Genomic DNA, 26,170 nt, shown 5'->3' with positions numbered 1-26,170 from the left:
ACTGTAAAGTGACATTTTTTCCGAACCATTGTTTGTTCCAGGACTTGGAAATGGAGAGTACGATTTCATGTAGTAAGGTGGCTGGTGGTCTCGTGCTTGAGAGTTCTCCGGCAGCTTTGACATCCCACCATGCATCTTCTGATTCTGCATTGTTTGGGTTGAATAATTGGCATAGTCATTTTGGTCATCCACCATTGGGTTTTTTATCTGTTCTTTCTTGTGATGCTTGCACTTTGGCAAAGCAAACTAGAAGTGTTTATCCTATTTCTAATAATAGAAGTATGAGTCCATTTCGTTTGATACATTCTGATGTGTAGGGCCCTGCCCGGTGTGTTTCTACTTCTGGGTTTCGCTGGTTTGTTACCTTCATTGACTGTTACAGTCGGACCACTTGGGTACACTTGATGCATAGTAAGAGTGGCGTTTTCACCTGCTTCACACTATTTCATAAGATGGTCCAGACCCAGTTCCTTTGCAATGTGAAAATTCTAAGGTCAGACAATGGCAAAGAATACATGGATGGTGCCTTTTGCTCGTATTTGGATAGCCATGGGATAATTCATTAGACTTCTTATGTGGATACTCCTACTCAAAATGGAGTTGCTGAACGCAAGAGCTGACATTTGTTGGAGGTTGCTCGCTCTCTTATGTTTACTATGGCTGTTCCTCCTCGTTTCTGGGGTAATGCAGTACTTACAGAGTTACAGCCACTAACCTTATCAATCGGCTTCCATCAAAGTCTTAGCAGGTCGCTGCCCATTGGAGATTCTGTTGGGCATCTCCACGTTTGTTGTGTCCCCGAAGGTTTTTGGTTGTGTGGTGTTTGCCCAGAACCACCATGTTCATGGCAAGTTTGATCCTAAAGGGCTTCGGTGCCTTTTTCTCGGCTACTCGGCTACCCAGAAGGGATATAAATGCTATCATCCACCTACTAAGAAATTGTTTGTCACCATGGATGTAGTGTTGCGAGAATCTGAGTATTACTTTAAATAGTCCGTACCTCTGCAGGGGGAGATTCTAAGTGATGAAGAGGTCCCGCTGATCGCTCCTCTGGATGTTCATATGCCTACTATAGAGGATGCTTCTGTTGAACTGGAGGATGGGATTACAAGCCAGGAACAAGAAATGGGACAAAATGAGCAGCAGCAAACAATCCAGGGAGAGAACGATTTGAAGATTTACTCTTGAGGAACTGTTTTTCCTTCTCATGGCCCTCGGTACAAAAAGACCACCACCACTGACCTTACACAATCAGCACCTGCTCCAAGCCCTACTCCTAGTCATCTTCTTGGTAAGCATCTTCCTGATCCCAGTCTTGATTTACCCATTGCTATTCGGAAACCAAAGTGGAAATGTACACGAACACCCGATTTCCAATTTTGTGTCATACAACTCTCTAATCCTTCATTCCATGCCTTTGTGTCTTCGTTATCCTCTGTTACCATCCCTAACAATTGGCAAGAAGCAATAGCCGAACAGAAATGGAAGGATGCGATGAACGAAGAAATGCTTGCCCTTAAGAAAAATCAGACCCGGGATTTGGTGATTCCCCCACCACGAAAGAAACCCGTTTGCTGCAAGTGGGTCTTTGTTGTGAAGCACAAGTCAAACGGCTCAGTAGAAAGATATACAACAAGGTTAGTTGCCAAAGGGTTCACCCAAACCCAACGAATCGACTATCAAGAGACCTTTGCACCTGTGGCAAAGATGAATATGGTGAGTCATCATTTCTTGTGATGTGAATCAAGGTTAGGATCTCCAACAACTTGATGTGAAGAATGCCTTCCTACATGGAGACTTGGAAGAAGATGTTTACATGGAGATATCTCCTGTTTTTGCTTCTCCAGAGACTCAGGGAAAGGTATGCAAGTTGAAGAAGGCCATGTACGGTCTGAAGCAGTCACCAAGGGCTTGTTTGGTCGCTTCCATAAAGCCATGATTGCATATAGGTATAAGCAGAGCAATGCTGATCACACCTTGTTTGTTAAAAGGGTGGGACAGCATGTGACAATTTTGATTGTTTATGTTGATGATATAGTAATCACGGGCAGTGATGCACAAGAAATTCAGAAGTTGAAGACTTATCTGGGCACCGAATTTGAAGTCAAAGATTTGGGCAAGCTAAGGTATTTCTTGGGGATTGAGGTTGCCTATTCAGCCAAGGGCATATCTCTCCCCCAGATAAAATATACCCTGGATTTATTGAGTGAAACAGGGAAGCTTGGTTGTAAACTGGTAAATACTCCTCTTGAGCCCAACACACACTTGAAGAGTAAGGAAGGTGACCGGGTGGATAAGGGTAGCTATACGAAGTTAGTTGGCCGGTTGATATACCTCTCACATACTCGACTAGATATTACATTTATTGTGAGTGTCGTAAGTCAATACATGCATGATCCTCACTCCTCTCACTTGGAGGCAGCATACAGAGTACTTCGGTACCTGAAGTCATCTCCTGGAAAAGGAGTCTTGTATTCTCCACAGCCATCTCCGGATAGAAGCATACATTGATGCAGATTGGGTTGGAAGTTCTGATGATAGTAAGTCAACATCCGGATATTGCACATTTGTTGGAGGAAACTTAACTACTTGGAGAAGCAAGAAATAGGCAGTTGTGGCTCGTTCTAGTGCTAAAGCTGAATTTAGAGCTATGGCACAAGGTATATGTGAACTTCATTGGCTCAAGGGACTTCTTCAAGATTTGGGTATGAATGTTGATCTTCCAATGTGACTCTACTATGACAACAAGTCTACAATCAGCATTGCCCACAACCCGGTCCAACATGATCGTACACTCGTACCAAACATGTTGACATCGACCAGCAATTTATCAAGGAGAAATTGGAACAAGGAATAATTTGTAGTCCATTTATTCAGTTGAGTGAGCAGCTGGCTGATATCCTTACCAAAAGAATTAGTAGTAAGCTATTTTGTCCTATAATTAGCAAGTTGGGCATGTTTGACATGTATGCTCCAACTTGAGGGGGAGTGTTGTAATATGGGTTCAAGGGTAAAATGGTCCTAGGGGTAATTATGTCCTTGTACCTATTCCAGAATGTTCTTCTTTACATTATAAATAAAGATGGCTGTAGTCACTCTAACTCAAGCTAGTATTCACGGAATTCAACATTTTGAAATGGGGCTATCCTAATAAAATGTATCCCTCTTCAAAGTGGAAAGAATGAAGCAACATGCAAGACTCAAGACTTCAATAAATTCACTAATTAATGGCAAAAATTTTGCAAAGATAATAGTAGAAATCAAAATCCAAAAACTATTAAATTGAAAAGGATGATGTCACACAATATGCATATTTACCAATGACAAAGAACATCATCAACACAAGTACAAACCATGATCCAAAAACAAGGTCACAACCATTCCTTACCATATCAAAGGAGCTGTTTGGTTGAGAAAAAGCAGCCACAGCAGTCTCCAATATATTTCCAAGAAGGCAGGCATACCCAGGAAATTCACGTGATATATCATCAGGAAGAACATTGGCTTGACCATGCACACACAATGCCATCTGATGAATATAATGTTTGTTCATCCCACTAACTGCAAACACCTGGAAAATAGTAACAGCACTCGCAATGAAAACAATATTTGCAGTCAGGAATCACAAACCTTAACTACAGTGGAAAATTCATTTAGTGTTTAAGAATAAACCATCTAAATGTATCAATTAATAATCAAATGAACAAGCTAGTACAAGTTGTTATTTACTTATCCATGAGTTAGTTCAGAAATATGCAAATGCAAGTCATTCCCTAAGAAACCAAAAGAACAGACTTTATGCTTCTGAAGCAGAAGTCTCACAAACCCTGCCAATGGCAAATGATTAACTGCATATTCCTTCTTATCGAAAAGGTTTTAGTACAAAGATATGAATGCCAGTAGGGAGTAGACATATTGAGCAGAATTACCTCTTTTAAGTGTGGAAAAAGCTGCCACAAGAAAGGAATCGTAAGAACTTGGGAGGAAAAACTCCATCTGGGATCTATATTTGTGCAAGTACAAGGCTGCTGACCAACATGAGAAGCAATAATGGAAAAACTCCATCTTGGATCTATATTTGTACTAGTAAAAGGCTGCTGACCAACGTGAGAAGCGATGAGGATAAGAACATGCCCCAATGAAGAAAGCTCTCTATTAGCGGCTCGATCCATTGTACTTTGCTGCATACAGCAATCTACTTTAGCACAACAATTTGATTACAGAAGATTACAAACAAAGAGAGTGGGGGAAAAAAGCATTCACGAAAAAGGAAAAATCAGGATGAAGTACAAAAAACATGCACCACTGGCAAGATGCAGTATATGAACAAATCAGAAACAAGAAGACATTCTTAAGGGTCATACAACTATAGATATGACAAAATGGTAAGTAGGGCCACCAAAGTGTGAATTGGAAAAAGCAACACCTATCCAACCAAAGTTTCAAGTTTGGACTCAATTCAGATTTTCTCTAACTTAATGATTTGGACCTTCTTCAAGCAAAGAGATGTTGGTGTTTGTATATAACATGTAATAGGAAGTAGTGTTATGTATGGGGGTAGTCTAGTGATTTTCCAGTATTTTATAACAAGTAATACATAAGGGAGAAAGGCAGTCTCTGACTGACCTAACGGTTCTCTCTACCTCAATCATTTTTTTTCTTCCTCTATACTATGGATACTGCTGCAACTCTCCACCTCAAACTTAGTTCTGTTCTATACAACAGAGCTTAACTTGGTATCAAAGCCTTCTACCTCTCTCCGCCAGTTTTAAGAATCAATAAGCTCCCCAAACTCCTACACACTTCGGTAGGAAGCTCAGTCAAAGAGACCGGATTTCAGCTACTTAGAGCATGTAAGGAACAACACTATACAACCATAAAAGGGTGGAATGAAGATCTATTGGAGCATTTGAAGCTTCACAGACGGAACCAAGTCTGTTCATGGGTGTGCATGCAGGTCATCTAAGTAGAAATTTCAGAGGTAAACCTTCAACTACAGAAGAGTTTTTTGGACTTGAAACCTGTATGGTTTGAGTAGCCCACGGGTCCTTGTTTTATATCCTAAGTCTTGCTGGAAGAGACAACCTAGCGTGCAGGCTATGACATCAAATCAGAGGAGTTCTCCTGCTCCTCACTGGTTGCAGGTTTTGTTTCATGGATTATGGAATTTATGGAAGTGTTTTGGGTAACAGTCCAAGAGCTTTCAGATTGCATTGGAGGTACTTTTTGAGTGCCTCAAATTTTAGTTTGACTGGCCAAGCATTCTGGCTGCAGGAGCTCTCTCAGTGATACTCCCCACAGGTTTGAGTACCCAACCTAACCCAATTTTTGGATTATTTACTTTGTAGTCTCATTTAAAAATGTCAGATTCTAGTGAATCAGTGGATTCAGTATCCGGAAGAGCTAGCAATACTAGTACAACCATTGTGTCAATGGATCAAATGAATCCCCAAATTTCTATAGTTAAGTTGGATACTACCAACTTTATGGACTGGACTCACTCGGTTGAGCTATCCCAAAGAAGCATTATGCTACTTTTTACGGTTCATTTGTTGTGAAAAATTCATTAGTCTTGCAATGGATGTTAATTTATATGCAACTGCTGGTTTCTTTAATTGGCCGTAAATTTACTTATGATGTTTATGATGTGCCTATACTAGATATATGGGATATGGGGGGGGGGGGGGGAAACACTAGGGTGCCTGTCGCCTAGAGGCCTCTCCACCGCCTGCAGTCGCTTTGGCGAGACAACTATGCTCTCTGGTCCAACTTTCGTCTCCGTCAATTGCTCTTGAGTAAGGCAGGAAGTACCTCTTGTCCATGGAAAGCAAGCTGGCCAATGGTTACTTCAAGATTCAATGAAAATTAAGGCTCTCATTGGTATGATTTTGAGAAATAATTCATGGGGTAATAAATGGAAATTAGGGTGTTTGGTATGATTTTTGCACCTTATTTCTGTGAAATAGCTGAGACTTGTTTCAAGTTTATTCCGCGCTCCACTTAATGAGCACGTTGTGACAACGGCTCAAAAAACATGGATACCGTGGTAATTTCCATTTTTAAAAAAAAAAAGGGGAAAACCCACCTCTCTGTTTGCTTACTTCGAACAGATTCTTTCCGTCTTCGCCAATCTCTCAACGGTACTCAGACAAGACCAGCCCCTGGACACTAGACTACCCACCTCCCTTCGCTTATTTCGAACGGTCTCTCTCCGTCTTCGCCAATCTCGTCGATCCTAAGATCGTAGACCTTAACGGTTGACTGAATGGCAGTGCAGACTCGGTCATTTACTTTCAGAGAATTAGCATTACTGTCTTTGATCTGTGTCTCTTCTATGGAGTCTATAGATTAGCAAAGAAGCCTAGACTCAATTAAGTGGAGGTCAGTTGGGCTCTGATTGTGGGGTCACCGGCGCTTATTATTGTCAATCACATACATTTTTGGTACAATGGGTTTCTTCTTGGGTTCCTGTTAATTTCACTTTCGGTTTTGGAGGAATTGGGAGGTTTTTGAGGATCAATCTCTCTCTCTCGATCCCCTTTCCACAACCCTGCCCCACCCTCTCCACAGCCTCCGCCTCACCCCCCTCTCCCGCCCACCGATTTCTGCAACCTCCGCCTCAAACCCCTCCTGTAATAATAATGGAGGCTGGCAGTTGACCTGATTGAATTGGGGGTATGGTTAGAGTAATCCGAATCAGATGGGGTGAATCACCCAATTTAACTTGAAATCTATTATCAAAAAATTAAATTACCACATGAATTTCTTATTCATGAAAATTTTTCAACTGATGTAACCAAATAATTTCAATTTTTTGACCACAAATATACTTGTTGATTTATTTCAAGAAATCAATGAAATTTCAAATTGTAATCATACCAAAGAGAGCCTAAGTCATCTAAATAAGCAAGCACGGCTAGTCACTGAGGAAGAGGAATCTCAACGAAAGCTTTAAACTTAAACTCAATATCAGTTTTCTATGCTATCCAAAATTTTCAACCAAAAAAAAAATATCATGAAAATAATGTAAGCTCTTTTTTTCGGTAAGAGTATGCCTTTGAATTCTGCAAATGTATAAAATAAAATTGTGTGTGTATATATATATGTTGAGAACCGTGGGATTAGTATAATAGCATCTTACATTAGGTTAAGTTAGCTTTCCTTTCCCTTTTTACCCTCGTTGGGTTGTAATTCTATAATAAATAATGAGGACCTCTATCATTAATGACAAGTCACATCATTCCTCAATCTTTGATTCTGAACTTGGTATTAAAGCCCAAAACCCTAGAAAATTTTCTCGTTCTTCGCTTCTCCACTACCGCTGCCGCCTATTGGAGACAAATGCCTCCTCGTCTAGCATGGTAGGTGATACTTGAACCCATGCTCCTTTGGTTTCTCCTCTTCATTGCACCTCCTTCACCTCACATCTTCCCACCACCGCGATCACGTTCGATCGCCTTTCGCCGCGCCGCCTCCTGTCCGCTGCGCCTCACTCCGCCACGATCCATTTTCGATCATCACGCCTTTCCCGCTGTGAGTAGCGACACCCCAATCAATTCTCCCAACGCTGCCGCCGCAACATCGTCGTCCCTCTCTTCCGTCGCAATCCACATCGTCCGCGCCACCATCAACCGACCCTATTGTCGGTGCCGCTGCGACTCTTGTCACCGCACCTCTGTTTGACGGGCCCTATCGTTGCTGCCACCGCAACCATTGTCGTCACACCTCCCTTGCCGCTCTTCTTGTAGTCTAGTTCTCTTTTCTCGGTTGTTGAGGATTCTCCCACCTTTTTGTTACCATGACTGATGAAACTTCTAGTGCTACCTCCTTTGATGTGCCCTCTACTGGCACAATTGAGGTACACCCACTCGGTCATTCAAGCAACTCTAGGCATCATACTCTCCAACCTGGCCCCATCAAGCTCAATGGTCACAATTATCTTACTTGGTCCCGTGTGTGTCTTCTCACACCCCGGGGACACAATTATTTTGGCATAATTACAGGAGACACTCCCAAACCGTCGGATCCTGTTGCAGTTGTCTGAGGATGCGTTGGTCATGTCTTTTCTGCTCAATTCCATGGAGCCATCTGTCAGTCCCAACTTCGTTCTTTTCAATTTTGCCAAGGAACTATGGGATTCAGTTCGACAGACTTACTCGCAAGCAGGGAATTATGCCCCAATATATAAGATACGACAATAGGTTCGTAGCACTACTCAGAAGGAGCTTTCCCTCACTGCCTATTATTATGCCCTGACCATCCTTTGGCAACAGTTAGATTTTTATCATCTCATTCCCATGGTGCACCCTGATGATGCTGGCACTTTTTTGAAGGGGGGAGATGGAACTTGTGTATGAATTTTTTATCGGCTTGAACCCTGAATATGATCACCCGATACTAGGGCGTGATTCATTCCCCACTCTTCTTAAGGCATATAATTTTGTTCAATCTGAGGAACATTGTCGGACTGTCATGATGCCTTCTGCTATTCCCATCAAATCTATCTTGCTTACAACTCCGCTTACTACTCCACCTACGTCTCTCACTGTGGATACTTCCTCTTACTGTGGATACTTCCAAGGTTCCCTCTTATGCCCAGGAACCTATGAAATGCGACTATTGTGGCCGCCCTCATCCTACAAAGGAAACTTGTTGGAAGCTTCATGGGCGTCCCAAGGGTGGGTGAAATCCCAAACAGGACAGCACTCGATCCTAGGCACATCTCTCTAACGCAGCTAATAATTGCCCTGCTCCCTCTACTACGGCACCTTTCTCTCTGGATCAAATGGCTGCTATCCAAAAATTGGTGACACAATTGACTACTAATTCTACCTCTTCTCTTGTTTCCAACCTTGCCCAGTCAAGTAATTTCCATGTCTCTTCTACCAATCCCTTATGGTTAATTGACTCTAGTGCTACTGACCACATGTCTAGCAACTCAGAGGTCTTCAATACCTATTCTCCTTGCTCTGGCCGGGATAAGGTACGTGTTGCCGATGGGTCTATGTCTTCCATTTCGGGCAAAGGTTCAATTTCTTATTCCTTCCACCTTTATCTTTCCTCTATTTTACATGTCCCAAAATTATGTGCAAATTTGTTATCCATCTATCGTTTAACCAATGAGTTGAATTGTTTTGTTCACTTTTTTTCCACTCATTGCATGTTTCAAGATCTGGTGACAGGCACAACGATTGGGTATGATCAGGTCCGTGATGGTCTCTTGCAATCTACACCAACTGCACCACTCCCATCTTCAGCATACACCCTCTGTTCTGATAACTCATTGACCAAACTTCATCGCTGGCATCATCATTTGGGACACCCTTCTTTTCATACTATGCGTTAATGTTTCCAGATCTAGTTAAAATTTGTGGTTTAGAACAGCTACATTGTAATGTGTAAATTTGCAAAACACATTAGAAACACTTACCCTATTAGTGATGTTAAAAGTGATGTTCCTTTTTCCATTATTCATTCTGATATATGGGGTCCCTCTAGGACCGTTGATCGTAATGGTTTTCATTGGTTCATTACATTTATTGATAATTGCACACGTCTCAATTGGGTTTACCTTTTACACAATAAGTCTGACGCCTTCTCTTGCTTTCAGTCTTTCCATGCTATGCAGAGGACTCAATTTAATGCTACCATTAGAGTTCTTCGAAGTGATAATGGTACTGAATATATTAGTTTTCAGCAATACCTTTCTTCCCATGGGATCCTCTCTCAAACTTCATGTGATCGGACACCAGAACAAAATGGCATCCCTGAACGGAAAAATCATCATCTTTTGGACGTGACCCATGCCTTGATGTCTACTACTGGTGTCCCTAAAACCTATTGGAGAGATGCTGACCTTACTGCTGCCTACCTTATTAATAGGGTTCCCTCTAGTGTCCTAAATTTTAAGACCCCTCTTTCCTTTTTCCCAAACCCTACCATTGCCTCCTCCCTTCCCAAAATATTTGGGTGTGTCTGCTTCGCTCAAAATTCCTCTCCTACCCGCTCTAAACTGGATCCCCGAGCTCTTCGATGTATTTTTCTTGGTTATTCGGCTTCCCAGAAGGGTTACAAGTGTTATCACCCTTCTTCTCACCGTCTCTATGTCACCATGGATGTCATCTTCCATGAGTCTGAACCATATTTTACGATAACTCTTCAAGGGGAGAGTCTTGAGGAAGAACTATCATTACCAGTTTTCCTTATGGTTATTGATAGTCTACCAGTTCAGGGGGAGCCTATTCTTGACGGTAGTGGTGAGGGGGAGATATTGGTTCAATCTCTTCCTGATCCGGAAGTGATAACCTACACTCGGAGTAGTTTCAAGAAAACGGGAACCATGAACGACTAACCGGATTCACCCTCACCATCAAGTAGTATTTCTCCTACTCATAATAATGTGCCTACTCATGGCAATGTGCCTTATCCTACTATATATGATGACCGTCTCATTTCTATTAGAAAAGGTGTTTGCTCCTGCATACAACATCCGATTTTCCATTTTGTCTCTTATGATTCTTTATCACCCTCCTATCGGACCTTTGTTTCCTCTTTGTCATCTATGTCTATTCCACAGGATTGGAAGAAGCCATCAAAGAAGTGAAATGGAAGGCTATCATGCTCAAGGTTTTGCTTCCTCATCTACTACTAGTCATATTTGCAAATTGAAGGAGTCCCTTTAAAATAGTTCTAGATTGATAGGAGACCAACTAGAAGCCAATAACCAGGATCTGAACTGAACATGTAGTTCGGTTAGGTCAAATTAGGGTTGGGGTTTTTAGGGACCAAGGATTTGAAGGTAGGGTTATACTAAGTTGATGTAGGGGAGTCTTCGAGTGAAGGTCTTGTTAAGTTTTAACAAGTCTAGGCCTTTTAATTAGAATCGGCAGTAAGGTTAGGGTTAGGGTTTCGGGTTTTTGAAAAGATGAAAAGAAGGATTTTTAGGGTTTATGATGGTCAAATGAGGGAGCAACTTAGATCAAGTTTTCCCTAGTATCAAAGGAGAATTTGATCAAAGTTTGGAGTGATTTGGCTCACTGGTTTGGTCTAGGCAGAATTTAGGTCTTGGGAAAATTGAAAACACAAAGAGGAATCTTAGGGTTAGGGCTGTGAGAGAATTAGATGAAGAATTATATGGAATGGGGATGATTCAAACTCATTGTTGTTGCAGAATTTCCTTGGCAGCAGCTTGTTTGATTGTAGATCTTGAATAAAAATCAAACTTGAATTGAACTTGAAAGTAGAACTTCAAAAGAACAAAGAGAGCTTGAATAAACCACCCGGGCTTCATACCGCAAGGTGTCGATTGGATCAAACAATCCCACCAGCTTTGATCAAACACAAGACAAAAATCTTCAATGATGAAGAAGAGCAGTAAAAAGCTTTTCATTAATATCAAAATTCGTGTTTAGTACTTGCCCCCCTTACAAACTTATATAAAAGACTCAAAAATAGACTCCCACACTAAAAAGGAAATGCCTAATCCAGTCTTTAACCTATTAGGTAACCTAAACTGACTAGGAAACTGAAATACTGAAGGAAATAAACTCAAAACATGGCTGGGCTTATAGAGTCCTAATCCAGCCCAACTTAAATAGTCACATGACCATTTAAGTTGTCACAACATATGATCAAAGGCCCAACAGGTATATAACCCAACCCTAGACTTATTCCTAAACAAAAAAAGCCCAGTTTGGTGATAAATCTGCATCATCAAAGAACATGGAAAAAGATCTTAATTGACACCGACCGAAACCACCAAGATATCTCGGTTTCACAAGAAACCGAGACGAGTTAAGCAAGGAGTTATAAAAGTTCATGGTTTCAGTTGGTTTCGGTGGGTTTCAACCAGTTTCGACTGGTTGCGACAATGTTTCACTAGTTTCGACCCGAAATATAAGTGTCACTTATCCCCATCGAAACTTGAGGAAACCTAGCTGGAAACAAGGACAGGCACTTATTTATGCCAGAAACCAGGTCAGACACTTATTTATGCCTAATATCATTTTGACAGCATTCACACGCACCAAATTAACTTTTACCGGAACATAACTCCTTCAATATAAATCAGATTTATATTGAAGGAGTTATGTCCGGTCAAAGTTAATTCAGTGTACGTGAAGGTTACCAAAATGGCTCTGAATGAAAATAATTTTTTAGACATCAAAACAAATGAATATTTTACTGCAATTTTGGTTTTTAGCAATGTTTTACCATATTAAAATTTATGGAATTTATAGATTTGAGAAAAACCTCAACATTAGAAAGTTGAAAATTTCACCTACCGCCGAAAATCCGGTTTTTGCTCTTGAACTGGGGCCAGGGGGTTGACTTTTTATCTTTTTTGAATTTATTTTTTAATTATTTTTATTGGATTCAAATATGGGGTATTAGCTTATTTATGAATAATATCTTAAGTAAATTAAATGATATTAGGCATAAATAAGTGTCTGACCTAACAACTATGATTCTCAGTACACCGTGCATACACTTGTAAACTTGGATAAAAAAAACCACAAGTACCATTTTGAGTGTGTTTTTTTTTTTTTTTTTTTTTGTGAAAATAGTTCATGCCTTGTGTTTAGAATGTCAAAAATAGGTTGTATACAAAAAATCAGATCAAAAAAAACATTTCTGAGCTTCAAAACCACCAACTTGAGTTGGCTGGGAAAAAATCATTGGTTTTGATCAGGTTTCAACCATACCTCGGTTTCTGGCTGGTTAAAACCCGAGATCTTGAACCTAGCCAAAGAAGCCCAGTTTGGTGATAAATCTACATCACCCTTTATGGACTCAAACAATCTCCTAGAGTGTGATTTGATCGCTTTTTGAAAGCCATGCAGAAGTTTGGATACCGACAAAGCCAAGCTGACCATACCCTGTTTGTGAAAAGGAGTGGTACCCAAGTTACAGCCTTCATTGTGTATGTGGATGATATAGTGATCACTAGGAATGACGATACCGAAATCTCCCATCTGAAATCTCTGCTAGCAAAAGAGTTTGAAACCAAGGATTTAGGACCTCTCTGGTATTTTCTTGGGATTGAAGTTGCACTCAAACAAGGGCATTTTTATTTCCCAATGAAAGTAAGTCCAAGACCTTCTTGATGAATTAAGAATGCTTAGATATAAGACTACAAACTCCCCTATTTTGGTTAATCACCAGCTATGTAGTGCCATGGCCCATGGGTGATTCGGTTGATAGAGAACAGTACCAGAGACTGGTTGGCCGGCTGATTTACTTGTCCTATACTACACCTAATATCGCCTATGTTGTGGGCATTGTGAGTCGGTTTCTCCATGATCCTAGGACATCTCACCTTGATGCAGTGCACCATATATTGAGGTATTTGAAGTCTGCCCTCAGAAAGGTATTCTCTTCTCCAACAATGGGAATTTAAGACTGGAAGCTTTTACTAATGTTGATTGGGCTGGATCTGTTGATGATCGGAGATCTACTTCTGGTTATTGTTCCTTCCTTGGACCTTGTCACATGGAAGAGCAAGAAGCAGTCTATTGTATCCCAGTCTAGTGCTGAAGCAAAATATCGTGACATGGTTCAAGGGATCTGCGAACTCATGTAGCCTAAGGGATTATTGAGTGATCTAGGAGTTACTTCTGAAGGTATTATGCACCTCTACTGTGACAACAAGGCTGCCATTAGCATCACCCATAATCCAGTTCAGCATGACAGGACAAAACATATTGAGATCGACAAAGGGATGTGAGTTCCGATACCATTATAATATGCTTCCAAACAAAAGGAAAAGATGGGGAAATGCTTTACCATAATCACGCCTACAACTGGGGAGTTTTTTTTTTTTTTTTTTTTTTTGATGAATAAAAATTTAAATTACGAAGAAAGGAGAGGGGGGGGAATAAACAAGCCCGAGGGCCAACAAACCGAAGCTAAAGACTAGCTAGGGCGAAGAATGGCGGTAGGGGGACCCCAGGAGACAACAATCAGCCTGTTCCTTGGGGTATCCAAAACACTACCAAGGGGTAGGGAATAAGCTTTAGATGAAACATCAAAGAAGATGGCCTTCCAAATCTTATCGAAAGAGCGGGAGTAGGACGTCCATCTTCTAAGGTTACGTTCCATCCAAATGTGAGAAATAGTACCACAAAAGGCAAGCTTGCCAACCGTATCACAAATCGAATTACCACCAAAAGTCATATCAATCCAAACCCATTCACGGGGTAGGGTGAGAGGAGTTCTCCGAGCAGGCCAGCAATGACGAAGGACCCTGTTCCAGATGGAGGCAGCAAAGGGGCAAGAGAAGAACAGATAGTCTGTATCTTCATGCCCATTCCAACAAAGGCAGCAGCTGGTGGGGACTAGCATGTGAAGATGGATGAGAAAAGCTTGGGTTGGAAGGCAGTTAGCTAGGGCACGCCAAGCTGTGAAACTCTGCCGAGGGATGTGCCCTTTAAACCAAACCACTTTGTGCCAAGGACAGGGTGTCCCTCTTTGTCTAACCAAGTCCCAAGTGGAGCGGGAGCTGAAAGTGCCAGAGGTGGAGGGGAGCCACAAGATGGTGTCACCTCTTCCTCTGTGCCCGGGGGGAATAGGGGGGAGGGAGCTCAACAGATCTGCAAGGGGCGGGGGGGAGGGGGGGGACCACAAGCCACTGGTGATAATGGAAGCCACAAGGGTAAATCTGTCCAAGCCGGAAGCAAATATGGCGCGGGGGCTGACAATGGAGGCAAGAACACCTGAAGGATGCCAGTTGTCGAGCCAAAGGTAGGTCTGGGACCCATCATCTATCCTGTAAGAAAGAGCTCCCCTGACTATATGCCTCACTTGCAGAACTCTGCGCCAAATCCAGGAAGAGTCAGAGGCGGATCTGACAGTCCATATACAGTCTCTACGGAGGGGCCCAGGATACACCCAAGAAGTCCAAATACTAGATTTGTTGGTCAAGAGCTTCCATAACAACTTGATAGAACCTGCCAAGTTGACATCTTTCATCCTTCTGAGCCCAAGACCTCCTTCAGATTTGGGCAAGCAAGTAGAAGACCAGCTCTTGGGATGAAGGAACCTGGCAGTGTCCACACCTTTCCAAAAGAAAGCACACATAATAGACTCGGCAGCCTTGATGGTAGCCTTGGGAAGACCAAAAACACAGCTCCAATAGATGTAGCAAGACTGGAGAACCGATCTGATGAGCTCGAGACGACCTGCATAGGATAAAAGTTTGGCTTTCCAAAGCTGAAGTCTCTTGCGGAGGAGGTCGAGGATAGGGTAACAGTGATGGGCTGAAAGTCTGGTAGGAATGAGGGGCAGGCCAAGGTAGCGGACAGGTAAGGTGCCAAGGGTAAAGCCAGTGATGGCGGAGAGGGTCGCTTTGGTGGTATCGGGAACCCCAGCAAGGAAGATTTGGGATTTAAGGAGGTTAATGCGAAGACCGGAAAGCCCCTGAAAAAGGTGAAGGGAGGACATTATGGACTCTAGGGAATGAGGATTGGCCTTGGAGAAAATCATGAGGTCATCGGCGAAAGCAAGATGGTTCAGGTTGGTGGGCTTGCATTTAGGGATGGGGGAGATGAGGTAGAGGTCAGTTTTGGATTTGATACTGCGAGAGAGGACCTCAAGGGAGAGACAAAAAAGGAAGGGGGAGAGGGGGCAGCCCTGGCGGATGCCAACAGAGGAGGAGAAGTAGCCAACAGGGCTGCCATTGAGGAGAAGAGAGAACCGAGAGGTGGAAATGCAGAAGTGGATCCAGTTGACAAAGGTGGGGGGTAAGGACATCTTAAGAAGGACTTGGGAGATAAAGTCCCAACGAATGGAGTTGAAGGCCTTATGGATGTCAATCTTTAAAAGGGCTGAAGGAGAGATGGATTTCCGGTGGAAGCCTCAAACAATTTCCTGGCAAAGGATGATGTTGTCCGAGATGCTTCTCCCAGAGATAAAGGCGGATTGGTTGGGGCTAACAAGGGAGTCGATGATAAGTTGAAGGCAATTGGCTAGGATTTTGGCAATGAACTTGTAGAGGAGAATGCAGAGGGAGATGGGTCTGAAGTCAGTCATGGAGGAGGCTCCAAAGGATTTTGGAATGAGGCAGAGAAAGGTATGGTTGATGTTGAGGATCTGGTGGGGGTTAAAGAAGAAACTCTTGATGGCGCAGGTAAGGTCAGTACCGATGATGTCCCAACAAGTGGAGAAGAACCCCAAACTGAAACCGTCAGGGCCTAGAGCTTTACTAGCCTTATGGGAGCGAATGGCTGAGACAATCTCAGTGTCAGAGGGGATGGAGCAGAGGTAGTTGAAGAGGTTTAAAGGAACGAATTTATTGATGAGGCCATCCAGGATGGGGGGAGGGCAAAAGATACCAGAGAAGTAAGTCACAGCTTCAGATTTGATGGCATCGACAGAGGAGAGAACCGAGCCATCGGCAGAGGTAAGAGAGAGAATGGAGTTGGAGTTGATTCTAGCTTTGAGGGATCGGTGAAAGAAAGCAGAGTTCGAGTCACCAAGCTCGAGCCATTTGATCCGGAACTTTTCTTAAGGAAGCTCTCTTCTTGAGAGAGAGAGGAGGCTAACTCAGAGGCAGCAAAGGTTTCTTCCTCGGCGAGGGAGGAATTGAGGGGGTCAGACGGGAGACGGTACTGGATGGAGGAGAGAGTGTCACGACAGGAGGAGACACGAGAGGAGATATTTCCAAAGGTGGAAGAGTTCCAAGCTTTGAGGGCTGATTTGACATTTTTAAGCTTTTTGGAGAAGGCAAGGAGAGGGGAGGAGAAGGACTGAACTGGAATTTCCCAAGCGGACTGAACAAGAGGAAGGAACCCTTCATGGGAGGACCACATGTCGAAGAACTTGAAGGGCTTGGGACCAAAGGAGAGGTAGGTGTTAGATATATGGCCAGAATACCGTGGGGGTATTCTGGACCTTTTCTTTGTTATTTTGTTAGTTTTTGTATTATGTGGTTTAGTCCCACATTGCTCATGTACATATTTTACTATTCAATTATTCTTATAAATAAGAATGTGCTTGGGATGGATTTATCATCCAAGCATCGAGTTCTAAATCTGGTCCTCTTAACATGGTATCGAGTCGGATTAGAACTCGGTTGCAATCCACGATCTCCTTCCCTCTCTAATTCTCGATCTTTCTCCCTTTCTCTTCTCTTTTTCTTCTCTTCTTCCCTTTGTTTCGTTTTGTTCTTCTCTGCCCCATAGGGCAGCGACTGATGAGGTGATCAATTGATCCATGCTGCCCTCCTTTACCTCATCCCATGATATGAAGAATTGATCGATAAGGTGCTGCGACTCCTTTGCTGCGAATATTGAAGACTTCAGCCTTCATTGGACAGATTCACACTATATTACAAGGATTTTGTTCACTATATTGGAGCTTGACGACTGCGCATCAGTATTCCAGCACCTACATCAAGCTACATCAAGTTCCAGCCCTCAAGATCGATATCTCTTCACACTTTCGGGTTTTTTCAAAACCCCGACAATTGTCGATCTTGGGGTTCCACTTATCGCTTAATTCTGATTTTTTGAGGAGTGCTTCACATCTGTTCAAGTGTACTTGACCGCAATTTCAGCCTCACACGTCATTTTCCAGGCCTCATATCATCTTATCGATTTCAGCAATTTCAGGGTTTTTTCAAAACCCAAAAATATCGATCTCAAGGTTTTCTCACTCGTTGCTTGATTCTTGGAGACACTTATTCCTTTATTATTAGAGGGCTTTCATCCTTGTTTCAGCCCTTAACTTGGAGGTGTTCTTGGCTTTCTCTTCACAACAGCCCTCTTCTCCGATTTGGGATTCTTCACTGTCTCCATGGGTGACTCTATGGATTCGATCGCTACTTATGTTGGTGATGGAAACAGCAAACCGAGTATCATACTTTCTCTCCAAATCCAATCAAGTTGGATGGCACCAATTACCTACTTTGGTCTAGGTCCGCCTCCTTTGCCATTGCTGGCCGTGGCCTTCGGGTCATATTAGGGGATCCACTCCTATGCCTACCGAGGTTGGGCTGCTCAAGACAAGTGGCTTGCCAACAATGGAGTTCTTATGTCCTACTTGATTGGTTCTATGGTTACGAGATCTACAACACAATTTTCTTCTTCTTGATACACCTCGTAAATTTGGGCTGCTTGCAAGGAGACTTATGGACAGCTTGGCAATGATGCCCGGTATATGAAATCGGAAGAAGGTCCTTCACACTACTCAGGGAGAATTGACGGTCTCCAAATACTATGCTACCTTGCGAGCCTTTGGCAACAATTGGACCATTTTTCTGATTTTCACCCAAGTACAATGCAGATATTACTTCTTATAAGCAACACATGGACAAGATCGGGTTTATGATTTCTTGGCGGATTAAATGTGGAGTATGATCGGATTCGGGTTCAAGTGTTGGGTCACAAGCCTTTTCCCACACTTAACAGTCCTATGCCCTCGTCTCCTCCAAGAAAACCGTAGGGCTGCCATGTTGCACCCTCCTATTATCGAGATCAGCTCTCAAGTGCTGCCCCGCCACTCCTACACCTAGTGGCATTGCTTCTCTTGGTGATTCTACTACAGTGTCCGTTGTTTGTGAGTACTGTCACAAACCTTACCACACCAAGGAGAAGTGTTGGAAACTTCATGGGAAACCCGCTGATTTTGAAACTAAAAGGGCTGCCAAGACAAAGATAAAGACAAAGACCAAGGCCCATCGATCGAGATCATATCGCAACTCCGCATCGACACTGGTCTATCCCAGGATGATCTCGAGCCCTCCTTCGTATGCTCAGACTTCACGCTGCTGCCTCTACTACATCAGCTACGCCAATTCCTCGGCTCCTTCAGTTCACACTTTGCCCGGTCGGTATTCCATTTGTAGGTCATTGTGCTTCGTGGCTTCCCATCCTTGGATCATAGATTCGAGCTACGAGATCATATGACCGGTTCCTCTAGTCTCGTTTCACGATATTCTCCCACTTCGGGAAAGATAAGGTCAAAGTGGCGATGGGTCCCTTTCTTCAATATCCGGAAAAAGGACTCATCAACTGCACTTCCTCTCTTCCTTTGTCTTCTGCTTTACATATTCCTAATTTTACTACTAACCTTCTTTCCATTAGTAGTATTACTCGTGATCTTAATCGCAAAGTCACTTTTTTTCCCTCTCATTGTGTGTTTCAGATCCGCCTCGGGAAGACGATTGGATTGGGTAAAGTGCATGGTGGCTTGTACACGCTGTGATGACGGTCGCTTCTCTCCACCACCTTTGCCTTCTCCGCCGCATCGAACTCCTTGGTCTCTTCCCGAACTTTACCAGTGGCACTCTCGGTTAGGTCACCCCCTTTAGGAATTTTAGCTCATTTATTTCCTCGTTTGGTCACCCTACATACTAAGGATGACTTTTTTGTGAGGCTGGTATTCCGCCATACTGCAACACGTTCAAATTATCCTATTTCAAATAAAAGGAGTTCTTCTTGCTTTAATTTGGTACATTCTCGATGTTTGGGGCCCTAGTCGCAAGCCCTCTATTTCTGGTCATCGCGGTTTGTCTCTTTTATTGATTGTCATTCTCGAACACTTGGGTATATCTTTTGCACACTAAAAATCAGGTTTTCTCATGTTTTCAGCATTTTCATAAGCCGATTCAAACTCGCCCAGGCTACTCTCCAAATATTGAGAAGTGATAATGGAACCGAGTTTATCAATCACAATTTCAAAAATATTTGGCTGATCATGGCATCATTCACCAAACTAGTTGTGTTGATACCCCGCCTAATGGTGTGGCGAAAGGAAAACCGTCATTTGTTGGAAATGGCCCGGTTTGATGTTTGGGAGGAATGTTCCTTCTCAATATTGGGGGATGCGGTTCTCACGCCGCCTATCTTATCAATAGGCTCCCTTCTCGGGTTCTTAATTCCCGCACCCCCTCGATATTTTATCGGGTCATTCCTCCTTTATTGTCCCTCCCAAAGTATTTGGGTGTGTGTGTTATGCTAGGGATACCGAGATCTCCAGTGCAAGCTTGAGCCTCGTGGGCTCGTTGTATTTTCTTGGGTTATTCTCCAACCCAGAAAGGTTATAAGTGTTACCATCCCCTTCCCGTCGTACCTTGGTGAGTATGGATGTTGTTTTCCATGAGACCCTTTCTTATTATTCTTCACCACCTCTTCAAGGAGAGTTCTAGTGAAGATGTGCCCTTTGAGATTCCTCCACTAGAGGTTCCTCCGGCCGCGCCCCTCCTTTGACCGATGCCCAACCTCCTTTGGATGATGTCCCAACTCCTCCCACTGTTCCTCCCTCACCTAATGGGAATCCTTTACGGGGAGACCATCGAAAAATAGTGTTGTTAATGTTCCTCTTCGGGGAGCGACTCACCCGAGAACTATTGGTGCATTTCGAAGAGAATTGACAATTCCAACACACTCACCTACACGAGGGCGTAACCAACAGAGGGCGATTGCAATCCCTTTAGCACCAATACCCATCCAATTGCCGGCTCCGATCCGATCCTCCATCTCCTGGTAATCCCTCTTCATCCGACCTACCTATTGCTCACCGCAAAGGTACTAGGACTTGTACTTTACATCCCATATCTCGTGTTGTTTCTTATAGCTCTCTTTCTCCATCTTTTCGTGCTTTTGTATCCTCTCTTTCTTCCTTTCGATTCCTAAAACTTGGCAGGGAAGCATCTACAGATGGAAAGTGGAAGGCAGCAATGTTGGAAGAAATGAGAGCACTACATAAAAATAATACATGGGAGCTTGTGACTCTTCCTCCGAGAAAGAAACCAGTTGGATGTAGATGGGTCTTCGTGGTCAAACGAAGGCGATGGTTCTGGATCGATATAAGGCACGCCTGGTTGCAAAGGGGTTCACTCAAACTTATGGAGTTGACTATCGAGACCTTTGCACCGATGGCGAAGCTCAACACCGTCCGGTGCTATTATCTTGTGGCTATAAATCTTGGGTGGGATCTTCAACGTTAGATGTCAAGAATGCCTTCCTCCATGGGGAGCTTGAGGAGGAGGTATATATGGACATTCCACCGAGCTTCTCGATGACAGACCAAGGGCAAGGTCTCAGAGACAGCGTGCACTTTATGGGCTGAAACAATCACCTAGGGCATGGTTTGGCGATTTCACAAGACTATGATTTCAGCAGTTATAGGCAGAGTAATGCTGATCACACTTTGTTTATCGACGAGATTGGTGACAAGGTAACTCTTCTCATAGTCTATGTGGATGATATTGTGGTCACCGGTAATGATGGTGATGCTATCGTGATTTGAAGCTCCTCCTTGGCCGTGAATTTGAGGTCAAAGATCTTGGTCCTCTGAAATATTTTCTAGGGATAGAAGTTGCTCGCTCTTCAAAGGGCATCTTTCTTTCTCAACGAAAATATGTCCTTGATCTATTGCGACCGACACGGCTGCTAGGTCATCATCCTTCGTATACTCCTATGGAAGCTACTACAAAACTTAGGAGAAAGAGGGTGAGCCTGTTGACAAGGGTATTTATCAAGTTAGTGGGCAAGTTAATCTACCTTTCTCACACACGACCCGACATTGCGAGTTCTTTGTGAGTTTGGTGAGCCAGCTTCATGCATGATCCCTATTCCTCTCATATGGATGCAAATGTCGTATTTTGAGATATTTGAAGTCCTGCTCCCGGAAAGGGAATCCTTCTATCTCCCACGGGTCACCTTAATATTGAGGCCTATACTGATGCCACGATTGGGCTGGTTCTCCGACAGCGAAATCTATCTCTGGTTCTTGTTCCTTTGTTGGTGGGAACCTTGTCACATGGCGTAGCAAGAAGCGTAATGTTGTGGCCAGGTCCAGGGCCGAGAGTTTCGCGATGGCCCGAGGAATTTGTGAACTTCGTGGCTTAGAGGATTATTACAGGATATCGGTATTGCTATTCATCTTCCCATGATGCTTTATTGTGACAATAAAGCAGCCATTAGCATTGCTCATAACCCGTCCAGCATGATCGTACTAAACACGTGGAGGTTGATGACATTTCATCAAGGAGAAGCTTGAGGCCGGCCTCATTGGTTCCTTTGTGAAGTCTACGATCAACCGGCGATGTGTTCACCAAGGACCGAGTAGCAAGTTGTTTCATCCTATCTTAGTCAAGTTGGGCATGCATGATATATATGCTCCAACTCGAGGGGAGTGTTAGATATATGGCGAATACCGTGGGGTATTTCGGACCTTTTCTTTGTTATTTTGTTAGTTTTTGTATTATGTGGTTTAGTCCCACATTGCTCATGTACATATTTTACTATTCAATTATTCTTATAAATAAAAATGTGCTTGGGATGGATTTATCATCCAAGCATCGAGTTCTAAATCTGGTCCTCTTAACAGTAGGGGAGAACAAAGAGGGAAATGGGGGAGTGGTCAGAGAGACCTGGAAGGTCAAAGACAGCATGAGAGGAAGGAAGAGATGAGAGCCAGGTGTCATTGACGAGGACACGATCAAGCTTGCAAGCTACTCTGTGAAGCCCAGAGCGCTTATTGTGCCAAGAAAGTTCAGCACCCGACCATCTAAGGTGTTGAGACCAGCGTCCTCGAGACAATAATTGAAGGCATCAACCGCTTGGTGGTTAATGGGGGAACCACCCAACTTTTCATGGCTATACCTGACGACATTGAAATCGCCACCCATGCCCCACGGGGCGGAACCAACAGAAAGAGAGATGGTACGGATATCATCCCAGAGGGGGAGCCGATCCATGGGACGATTGAAAGCGTACACCATGGTGAAAAAGAAAAGATGATTATGAAGATGATCAGAGATGTTGAGATGAAGGTGTTAGGGGAGGCATCAGAGACCGAGAGATGGAATTTGGAGGGATCCCAAAGCACCCAGATACGGCCGTTGGGAGAGTGGGTTTAGTTGGAGATGAGAGACCAAGACGGGGCTAGAGAATGGGCAATGCGAGAGGAATTGGGTTCAAGAACTTGTCTCAAGGAGGCAACAGAGGGTGGATTTTGAGGATTTGATGCGGTCACGAATCTCAGCTTGTTTAGCCTGGGCGTTGAGGCCACGGACATTCCAAATGGTCCAAGGGATCATGAGCAAGGAAGGGGGGCAACAAACCAGTTGTGGAACTGACCCGAGACCCCGGGGGGACATTGCGGGGCCGCAAGCGATACTCACGCAAGGGGGGGAAGAGGGGGAGGGAGGTAGCAAGGTGGGCAGAGGGTCAAGGTCTGAGAAAGGACCAGCCGAAGGGCCAGGGACTGGTCTGAAGTGGTTCGGCCAGGGGGGTTTGATGTAACGGGATAAAAAAAAGGGGCTGGGTGTATGGGTTGGTTTAAATGGGTTGAGATGGCGGGTTGAGTTAAATGGGTTGGGGAGACGGACTGATGGGTCGGGCCAGAGATGGCCTTAGCTTTAGAAGGGACAAAAGGGGGAATGTGCAGATTGAAAGGGACACGTGGAGGGGGTTTGGTGAAAAGGTGGTTCGTAGATGGGACAAAAGGGGAGCTGGTGTTAAGTGGTGAAAGGCTTTTGGTGGCAGGGGGTAAAGACGTATTTGGATTGCCAAAAGGGGAAAGAAAGCAGGGTGAAGGTAGAAGAGGGGGCGCAGGGGAAGCCTGCAGATTGGGCTCACAGTGCAAGCAGGGCTCCAGAGGAGCAGTCGCAGTTGCAAGGTCACCATTGTCGCCAAGATCAAGGGACTGAAGGACTGCAAATCTGTTGTGGTCAACCTCAGAGTGTGGGTGAGCATCAGGAGACTCGCCTTCGATGGGAACCTCGCCGGAATCAAGGGACCTTTTCCGGCAACGGTTTCTGTCCTTTTTCCTACCACAAGAAGGATGCAAGGAGCCTACAGTCATCGGAGCAGGCTTCGCCAGAGCTTGGATCGAGGCCAGGGGCAGGGCAACAGCATCGTCTTCCAGCGAAATTGTTATCGAGTCAACAGCAACATCGTCTTCAGCAGCATCCTTCTCCTCTACAGTAAGCAAAGTTGCAGCAATGGCGGCAAAGGAACTGCAACGGTTATTGTTGGAGACGAAGGGACTGCAACGTTGTTCATCTACAACAGCCGAAGGGGCAGCAGCGATGGTCGAAGGAGACGAATGAGCAGGGGTGGCATGAGGCAGGCACTGTTTCAAAGGATGTCCAAAGGTCTTGCAGACAGAGCAGTAGTGGGACAGCCACTCGTAGGAGACCTCCTGGATGAATGAGTGGTCGTCTTCTTCCTAAATGGTGACGAACTCTGGAGGAGGCACATCTGCAGAAACTTCAACACAGATGCGAGCGAAGGAGAGGCGGTCCATCTTCTTAGTTTGTTCATCAGAGAAGAAAGGGTTTCCAATGGTTGATCCTACGATACTGAGACCTGAGGCACACCAATAGTGGAAAGGAAGACCTGGCAAGTTGACCCAGATGGGGATGGACTTGAGGTCGATTCTGCTGAGAGAGGAGTGGTGGTCCCATTGCCGAAGGAAGATCGGCTTCTTGTCGATAAGCCAAGGACCACCCTCCAAGGCTCTAGATTTATCGGTGTCATCAAAGAACCGGAAGATGAAGATGCCACTGGTGAGAAGGTAGGTGAAGCCAGCCCCACCTGCGCACCATTGCTTGAGCAGAGAGGCTTTTACAACATGAAAAGGAGGGCGAGCACTAAGGAAATGCCCCACAAGGCAGCTTTGCCATTGGGATATTTTGTCATCGAACAGGCCCTTTGGGCAGAAACCAATCCTGGAGTCATCGACAATGGAGGGAGGAACAAAGTGCAGGGAGTGTCTATCAATGGGAGTGGAGGAGGTGCTGGAGAATAGGGAACTCCAGGCAGAGGGGTTTGGGTTAATTCTGGCAGGGGTAGGGGTAGATGAATGGGGCGAGTTTGGAGCAGTGGGTGAAGTTGAGGGGAGGGTGTCAATGGGAAGGGGATTTCGGGGATCAGGGGTAAGGTCGAGAGGTGGGGGGAAGGTAGCTGAAGGGGAGGGGAGTGCAGTGGAGGGAGTAGCAGGGCATGCAGGGAAAGCAGCAGGCAGAGCTGCCGGAGGGGAGGGAGGCATCGCCGGAGAGCTCACCAGATTTAGTAAGTGTTGATATACATTCTGACATAGTTGTCACAGCGGTTAGGCGACCCAAGGCGGTGGAGAGGGTCAAAATTCAAGGCGACACCAACTAGGCGAACAAGGCGCCCGCCTAGGCGACCAAGTCGACCAAGGTGCCTGGATGCCTTGACAACTATGCATTCTGAACCAGAACATTAATGGAAGTTTAAACAAGAGGATAGAAATTTCAGATCGTGCAACTTGGAGTTGGATCTCAATAAGATGGATATTACAAATAACAAATGAAAATTACGAATCGGATTATTAAGGATGTAATCCATTATAATATGCATCCAAACAAAAGGAAAAGATGGGGAAATGCTTTACCATAATCAAGCCTGCAACTTGGAGTTGGATCTCAATAAAATAAAAACGAAAACTATGAATCGGATTATTAGGGATGTAATCCATACCTTTGCAGTGACAATAATATCTCTCAATAATGCAAATGTATTTCTTTGTAACAGATAACCAACCACTTTGCAAACCCATGGAAGTTTGGGATCTGTCAAGATAACCACTGCCTCGAGCAAGATGACAGCCGGTACACTGGTGCACTCAGAAGACAGCAAAAGTTGATCCTTCAGCTGATTCCTATGCCCAAAAAAAAACGAGTAAAAAAACAGTGTAATTTAAACAACAGATCTTTGAATGAAATGTAATAGGTAGAAAGAGCAGATGTATTGACCAGTTTTTATCTATAATTACAGCAAATGTCTTTCACACCCTAGTGGTGCAAAAGATTTTAGGCTTTAAACATAGTAATCAAGGCAACACCTAGGCATCCAGGCAACTTGGTCGGTCGCTTTGTTGTTGTCACCTTGCGTCCAGACCCTCTCCAACGCCTTGGGTTGCCTAGACACCGTGACAATTATCGTTTTGAATTGCAGGGTGAAAATGGTAGCAATTAATGGATTAAGTATGGAAGATGAGGAACATTTGTAGGATTGCACAAATAGGATATAGAATTTCAAAATCCCAAATTACAAAAACAATAGGGAAAAGAAATCAATTGCTAATTAAAAAAAATCCAGATAACAAGAGAATAACAACAACAATGAAAATTGAAAATTAAAGGTAAACGAAGAGGGGGGGGGGAAAACTGAAAAGATAAGTTTCCACATGAATC

General features: G+C 43.9%; 1 protein-coding gene across 4 annotated transcripts in view; it reads right to left on the bottom strand.

Moving 5' to 3' along the window:
* LOC122658571 (E3 ubiquitin-protein ligase UPL6-like) overlaps positions 1–26,170 on the bottom strand; it is a 95,569-nt gene that overhangs the window by 52,969 nt on the left and 16,430 nt on the right. For 3 of the 4 annotated variants that reach the window (XM_043853585.1, XM_043853583.1, XM_043853584.1), the window contains exons 5-7: positions 25,455–25,635; positions 3,930–4,181; positions 3,389–3,571 (exon numbers count right to left, since the gene is read on the bottom strand). In XM_043853585.1, the coding sequence (XP_043709520.1) occupies positions 3,389–3,571; positions 3,930–4,181; positions 25,455–25,635 (616 nt within the window). Of the gene's footprint in view, positions 1–3,388; positions 3,572–3,929; positions 4,196–25,454; positions 25,636–26,170 lie in introns of all 4 variants that reach the window. The other variant, XM_043853586.1, reaches the window with a different exon arrangement.

Source organism: Telopea speciosissima, chromosome 4, assembly GCF_018873765.1.
Source record: "Telopea speciosissima isolate NSW1024214 ecotype Mountain lineage chromosome 4, Tspe_v1, whole genome shotgun sequence".
In the NCBI taxonomy this organism is placed as follows: domain Eukaryota; kingdom Viridiplantae; phylum Streptophyta; class Magnoliopsida; order Proteales; family Proteaceae; genus Telopea; species Telopea speciosissima.
Note: the sequence above shows the minus strand (reverse complement) of the source record. Positions and strands in the feature narration are given on the sequence as shown.